General features: G+C 49.3%; 1 protein-coding gene across 1 annotated transcript; it reads right to left on the reverse strand.

The window, feature by feature from the left end:
* Positions 1-590: 590 nt before the first annotated feature.
* Positions 591-5,221, reverse strand: UCHL1 (ubiquitin C-terminal hydrolase L1). The gene is made up of 9 exons (XM_054383089.1): positions 5,189-5,221; positions 5,048-5,059; positions 4,556-4,684; positions 3,293-3,443; positions 1,906-1,991; positions 1,782-1,829; positions 1,346-1,415; positions 964-1,022; positions 591-677 (listed from the first exon to the last, which is right to left on the reverse strand). Exons 1-9 carry the CDS (start codon positions 5,219-5,221, stop codon positions 591-593), a joined length of 675 nt encoding a protein of 224 aa, XP_054239064.1.
* Positions 5,222-6,668: the final 1,447 nt, after the last annotated feature.

Consider the following 6,668-nt stretch of genomic DNA (forward strand, 5'->3'; position numbering starts at 1 on the left):
ACAGTTTCAGACTGGGCATTAGGAAAAGCTTTACTAGAAGGGCAGTGCAGCACTGGACCAAGGTGTGCAGACAGTGGTGTAGCCCTCCCTCCTTGGAGGCCTTCAGGACACTACAGAGTCCTGCTAACTTGAGGCTGACATGGTTAACTTAATGTGCAGAGAGCTTTGAGGTGAGGGTCCTTTGAAAACAGGCTCTAGAGGATTTCACAAACTCCTTTTGGAGAAAGGTACAGTGATCACTTGAGACCATTTAAGTCTTCCAGCAGAAGTTTTTATTCTCATTCAGGACAAGGAAATATCAACCAACAGCTCAATCAACATGACACAGATTAAAGAAGCTCTGTTAAGTATTTCCTACATAACATGTGAAAAAAAGTCTAAAGACCTCTGATGTGTCCAAATTGTTCACATTAAAACTTGAGCTCATCATTTAGCACAAGCTCAGCTGATGTTGCTCCTGTGTACAGCAAAAGGTGGAAACAATTTAAGTTACCAGAACAGCTGTGTTTAACAAAGTACTGAAGCACTGGAGTTTAAACTGCATTTACTGGTGTGCTATTAGACTGCTTTCCTTGCATCAATTCAGAGTCTCAGGCAGACTTGCAAAAAGCCACAGCAGAAAAACGAACTTCTCCTTTCTCACGTTCTGTAAATTGCCTGCAGATCTTAGCAGAATCCTTGAAAGAAAAAAAAGCCAAACACTTTAGACTATCAGAACACACTTGCTGTACAGACCATGTCTTTGCAACTCCTCTCTGGGTCCTACCAACAATGTGACAATGTCTGGTAGCACCAGCTGGTAAATACACTGAACAGGTATCTAGCTCTGTGGCCATCTTGTTACCATGGTGTAAGCACCAACTTGACCAGCAGGTAGAACAACTACCACGCACTGACTGCATGCCTCTCACTCTTCTCTAAGCCCTGGTTTTGGGGAAACCAGCAGCAATGGAGAAGTCTTACCTTCAATAGCAAGTCATCAGAGCTTGTGCCATGGTTTACTGGAAAAGGCATACGCCCATCTGTGGAAGAAAGTCCCATCACTCAGTGTGGGCCCAACAAACAACTACACACATGAAGACACTTGGGAGGTCAGAGGCTAAGTATTGTCCATGCATAGCTTGAGTGAGAAGGACTTCAGCCTTCAAGAGATGACATGCTTTACAAGAAGGCCTAGGCCTTCAGTGCAACCTACCTTCAGTTAAAATTTTCCAGTGAAGGTACACATTAGGTATTGGCTTCGGGAGCCTCAGCAAGCAGGTTAACCAGCACCAAGTATCTAACCTAAGCCCTCAGTGCTGCTGTGCATAGGCCCAGTCCAACTGCAGAGTTCTCAGGACCTTACCCAATTCATACAGGTGTCCATCCACATTGACAAACAGGATGAAGTGGAAGTTCACACTGTTGTCATCAACCTTAGGAGAGACCATTACATAGATCTATTAGATTTAAAAAAAACTACTGGAAATTCTACTTGTGACTATAGGACAGATGTCAACAAAGCCACAAAGGACTGAAAACTTAAGTTTAGCTGAAGAGGTCTCCTCAAGACCTCTACAAGCTCAGCCACCAGAAATCCTGAGGTACAATCACATTTTCAGACTGGATCTAAACCCATATTTTCATTCCATCTTTGAGGAATGAACCCTGCACAAGCATTCACCCATAAGTCATTCATTTCTCTTCCCTCACAAGCTGTAGCAGCCATCTGCCAGACAAGACTGCATTGCTCTACAACTTCCATTAACCTCTTCTCCCATGACGTCACACATGTGTCTTACCCGACACTGGCCTTCCTGTGCAACCGAATTGTGGACATCCTGTATAGCCTGAAAGAGAAAGCAGATGCAGATTACTACAGCCTCAAGTGCCAACAGCTGTTAGTAGTTTGTGTAGATCACATACCTTGTTATTTGCAAAATGCTTAGCTCTCTCTTCAGGAGACAGGTCAGCTGTTTCATCCAGGAATTTCTTCAGGGCAGACCCCTCATCTGCACAAGACGATCAAAGATTTTATTCAGTACAGATGAAGCATTAGTCACAGTTCAGATGCAGCCCTACAGTAGCCAATGCCTGCTGCACTAACTAGGTTCCAGGCTGAATGCAGTGACTCCAACTCAAACAAATTTATTGCCAACTACCAGTTGAAGTTAGCTGTTTATCCAGAAGCTATTAACAATCTACACAAACAGCCAGAGTTCAAGCGCTTCAGGGTACTCTGGATGCTTGGCTTGGAACTCACATTCAAATGAGGTTTGCTTTTCTGATTCCCCCCTTGCAGATTTGCCAAGTCCTGTTTTGAAGAAATTCAATAGTGTCCTTACAGCTGCCACCTTCAGTATCAGCTAACAGAAGAGGGGCAGATGAAATCCAGTTGTCTCACTGCTTTAACATGAACTCACTTGCTCACCACAGGCTTCCTTTGGTTTTCCAGAACATAAATTAGTAGTGCAAAGCTGGGTTGAGTTCTAGTCTCTATGATGTGCTGCACTCACTTCCCTCATTGAGTGTGCTGCTTCAGCGAATCCTTTCGAAACCAAATCTGCTCTCATTTAGCCTTCTTTGTGTTTTCCTTTAGATGGTGTAGGGATTCCTCCTTCTACAAAGGGTTCAAGTTATCTTGAAACAATGAAACTAAGTTATATTTTGCAGATCTCCAGTCCTTGAATAACAAAGTATTTCCCATGCTCAGTAAAACCTTTTAACAAAAACTTGAAGCCTATTTCATAGGAGTTTTTAGCCACTGGTTCCCTCAGCCAGTTTTATATCCTTTCCTATAGGAAAAGAACCATCAAAACTACTGCCTCTGCAGGCAAAGTCTGCTTACAGGCACTTACCATCCTGTTCTTTTTCTGAACAAAAAGAAAACATATTTGAGGATGATTTACAGGCTACCTTGAGCAAGTCTGTTTATAGTAGATACAAGTGGCATGAAGAATTTTATCTCTTCAGTTCACATCAACATCAGTGTCCATAGCTACTTCTGGACATACTTCTTAATTAGACTTTGGCCCCTCCTACTATGTGCCCTTTTCCTCGTGCATTGCTCAGCAAGATACCTGTGCAGCTGCCAGACAAGAATCAAAATACATTCTGTTCTGTGATTGAGGCAGTAGGTGAGACCCCATGGCCTTCTCCAAGAGCTGAAAGGCCCACTTACCAACTGAAGCAGTACATCATGCCTTAACTTGGCTTGCATGAAAACCCCTGGTGTCTCCAATAGCCCATACCCACTCAATCTTCCTGCCATAAAAAAATTGACATTCAGGCACTTCAGAACATTCATACTCACCAAGCTTCAGCTTGTCTTTATTATTAGCAACAGCATGTATCAGACCAATAGTCCCACAGGAGTTACTGACTGTCTGCTTCAGGAAGTACACCTTGGAACTGATTTCTTGGTTCTTTATTTTCTCAGTCTGTTGTTTCCTGAAGTTCTCATGCTGTAAACATATTAACTGTTTTAAGCATTTCATCACAGTGATATTGTGCAAACTATTAGACAAAAGAGTGGTGCAGGAGAATCCACAGCAAGACTGGACAAAGATTTACCCATAAAGTCATCCTTCTGGCACAGGCCCAATAAAGCATCGATATATCTATACTGGATGCAGGCCAAGTCTTAATGCACTACCTGCATGACTCAGTTATATCCAAAGGCATCACTCTCAGCCTCTCCATCTGTTCTATACACTGGAAATAGCTTGGGGTGGGAAATCATATAATGGAGAGCCTCTTTTGTATTCTCTCTCAATTGTTTCGGTCCATTTAATGACACTACTCAGCATGTCTCTACAATAGGTTTCCTTTGTACCTTTAGGTTACTCCATAAACCCCTCCTCATCAGAACAATGTACAGACAAGTGCAAACCCACCCCTATTGAAAGGCTATAATCCTTCCTTTAAAGAACCTGTTAAATAGACTGTTTCAAAGTCTATCTCCTCATCTACTTCCTCAGCATCAACGGGACTAAATGCATTGAGCATTTAGGCCTCTCCAGACAATGATTCAGCATGGCAACAGAACTGCTGCTCTGCACACTCCAGACTGCTGATGTGTTGTCTTCAGCCTAATATAAAGCAAAGTGCAAGAGGAGTATTGGAATTGTTGCCTTGTTTTGTTGCCGCATTCATTTTAGTTTAGACTATTTGGAGGCTAAGGCCAACCAAGCAGCATATGCTACCCACAGGCCACCCTACCCCCAGTGCAAGCCAAGCCCTCTCCCAACCAACTGATGCTTGGAGAGATGCCACAGGCACACTCCTGGCAGCAGCCAGCCCTGCCTGCTGCCAGCCAGCGAGTAGAGGCGTTGCTGCTGACAACAGCCTGCTGTTTTTCACTTCAGGGGCACTTGGGCCAGCCACAGCCTACTTTAGGCAACGGCAGAACCCCACACGGGGCGAGCTATCACACACAACACCGGGGCTGCTATAGCATCACTGTCTCTGCCCAGCCCCTCTCCAGCTGTTGCCTCCAAGGCTGCAGCCCAGTGGGGGCCAGCACCCACAAGGGACACAACAGCCGCCCCCTGCGCGCACCCATCCCTACACCTACCTGCTCAGTCAGGGGGAAGAGCAGGAGCAGTGCGCAGGCCGGGGTAGGGACAGCGCTGAGCGCATCCTCCTCGAAGCCCAGCACATCGACGAAGCGCCAGCCGGGTCCTACGCCCAGGCGGGACAGCACCTGTACGGGGCACAGTGAGCGGGTGGCGGGGCCGCCCTAACCCCCTGCCCGTACCTCGTTCCCTCGCCGCCCCTGACGGCAGGGCCCGGCCGCGCTCCCCACCGCGCCCCAGTGACACAGCACAATGCACAGTACCGCGGCGCCATCTCCCGGCCGCCACCGCCGTCGCCACCCGCCCGAGGGGACGCCCCGGGGGACTGCGCGGCCTCTACGGCGCTCCGCAGGTGCGGCCGCGCCCCGCGCACTGGTACCGCTCCGCTCCTCTCCGCTCCGCTGCAGCCGGCGCTGGCCCCGAAGGACCGGGATGCTGCGAGGGATGGAGCGAGAACGGGCGGCGCCCACCCACCCGCGGCGGTGACTCACTTTATTCAGCATCTGGAAAACAAAGCGGGGGAAGAGGGGTGAGTGTGCCGGGGAGAGACGGTGCCCCACCACCCGGCCCCAGCCCACTGCACCTGCGCCAGCCCGCGGCCCCCCGCCCCATCTCCACGGCCCCTCACGCACCTCGGGGTTGATCTCCATAGGCTGCCAGGCCATGGCTGCAGGATGGTGAGGAGCCGGGAAGAAGGCAGGCTATACCCCAAACACGACGATGTCCCTCACAAGCGGCACCAGGTACACGACCCCCACTGCCGTCGACGCTGCAGCGCGGAGCCGCCCACCCCGCTTTTATATAGGGGCGGGCTGGCCCACTCCGCGCCGCGACAGGGGGAGAAGGAGGAGCAGGGCACGACCAAAGCGCGGGGGGCGCAGCGGTGCCAGCCCCGCGCCGGCGGGCAGTTGGTTGGATGGTTACCCGGCGGAGCGAAAGGCCCGCGGAGGCGGGAGGGTGGTCGGTGCTAGGGAGCCGCGGTCTTGTGGGAGAGCTCAGCTGGGGCTGTAAGTGGGCCGGGGGCACTGTCTGGCTCCCGAGTCCCCCTTCTTCCAGGGAAGCGGGACGCGACTGGCGGCAGGAGACCCCCAGCCAACCTTACGTCGATGTGGAGAAAGTGCTAGAAGTGGCGGGGCCGAGGTGGTGGCTGCGGCGTCCTGCCCTGCTTTGCCCAGTCCTCCCGTGCTTTACCTGCCCTGGCCATGCCCTGCTCTGCTGGGCACCCGTTGCCAGCGGGGCAAGTGACAGACATCACCGAAGGCAATACGTTCACGTTTCTCCAGTGCCATCAGCCCTGCCCCTGAGCTGTGTTTATCCTGAAAGCCTGTGTCTGCGTTTATGTGCCTGAGCGCTCCCGGAGCGCTGGAGGCTGCTGCATGTGCACTGCAGAAAGCAGACGATAGGTCTGATGACCCACCACAAGTGCTAGGTGCTTGTGTTTGAAATCTTGGGATGGTTTTAAAAGCATCACCAAAGTCACCTGTCTGCTGATGGCATCTCTGCAGTCTGAACTGATTCCTGAACCGGCCCAATGAAGCTGGTTATAAAATACTGGGCTTTTTATTTTTTATTCATGACCTGACAGTTTCTCCATTCAATATTTTTGGAATATCTAGACTAGAACATCTCCAAACAAGGAAACAAAACCAACCTACTTGAAATAGTAGAAATCGTGTGGATTCCAAACAGCCTTTCAGATTTTACTGGTAAACAACCAGTTTAGTGTCCTGAAGTACCCTGTGATCCTGTGATTCCATTCATCACAGTGAAGGGATGACCAGTATGCACTGCTCAGAGATTTTGGGGAGGAAGGGGGAAAGGTAAATGACAATATAATTTACTTCTGTTATATTTTATCTGTAAATAGTCACTGATCTTTACAAGCAAACTAGAAATGGCCCAAAGTATTTATCCCATAGATAGTATCTTTGGCTGTCTTTCCTTTGTGACCAACTCTTTGTGCACTGTCAGATGCAAACACAGCAAAGCAACCTGAATGGACTGGATGATGCTAATGGTCCCTGATAGACACATAGGAGAGGCTCCATGCAGCTCCTCTAAGATGGCAGAGTACAGATCTTTCAGCCTACAGAAGAGAAGGCAAAAAATGGC

This window comes from Indicator indicator, chromosome 8 (assembly GCF_027791375.1).
Source record: "Indicator indicator isolate 239-I01 chromosome 8, UM_Iind_1.1, whole genome shotgun sequence".
NCBI lineage: Eukaryota > Metazoa > Chordata > Aves > Piciformes > Indicatoridae > Indicator > Indicator indicator.

Excerpts from the sequence above, each read along its gene's own strand:
- UCHL1 (XM_054383089.1), bottom strand. The coding sequence starts at position 5,221 with ATGGCCTGGCAGCCTATGGAGATCAACCCCGAG. Across the intron at positions 1,992-3,292 it reads TAAAGACAAGCTGAAGCTTG|ATGAGGGGTCTGCCCTGAAG; the intron begins GTGAGTATGAAT and ends CGTCTTGTGCAG. Across the intron at positions 1,023-1,345 it reads TGGACACCTGTATGAATTGG|ATGGGCGTATGCCTTTTCCA; the intron begins GTAAGGTCCTGA and ends TTTCTTCCACAG.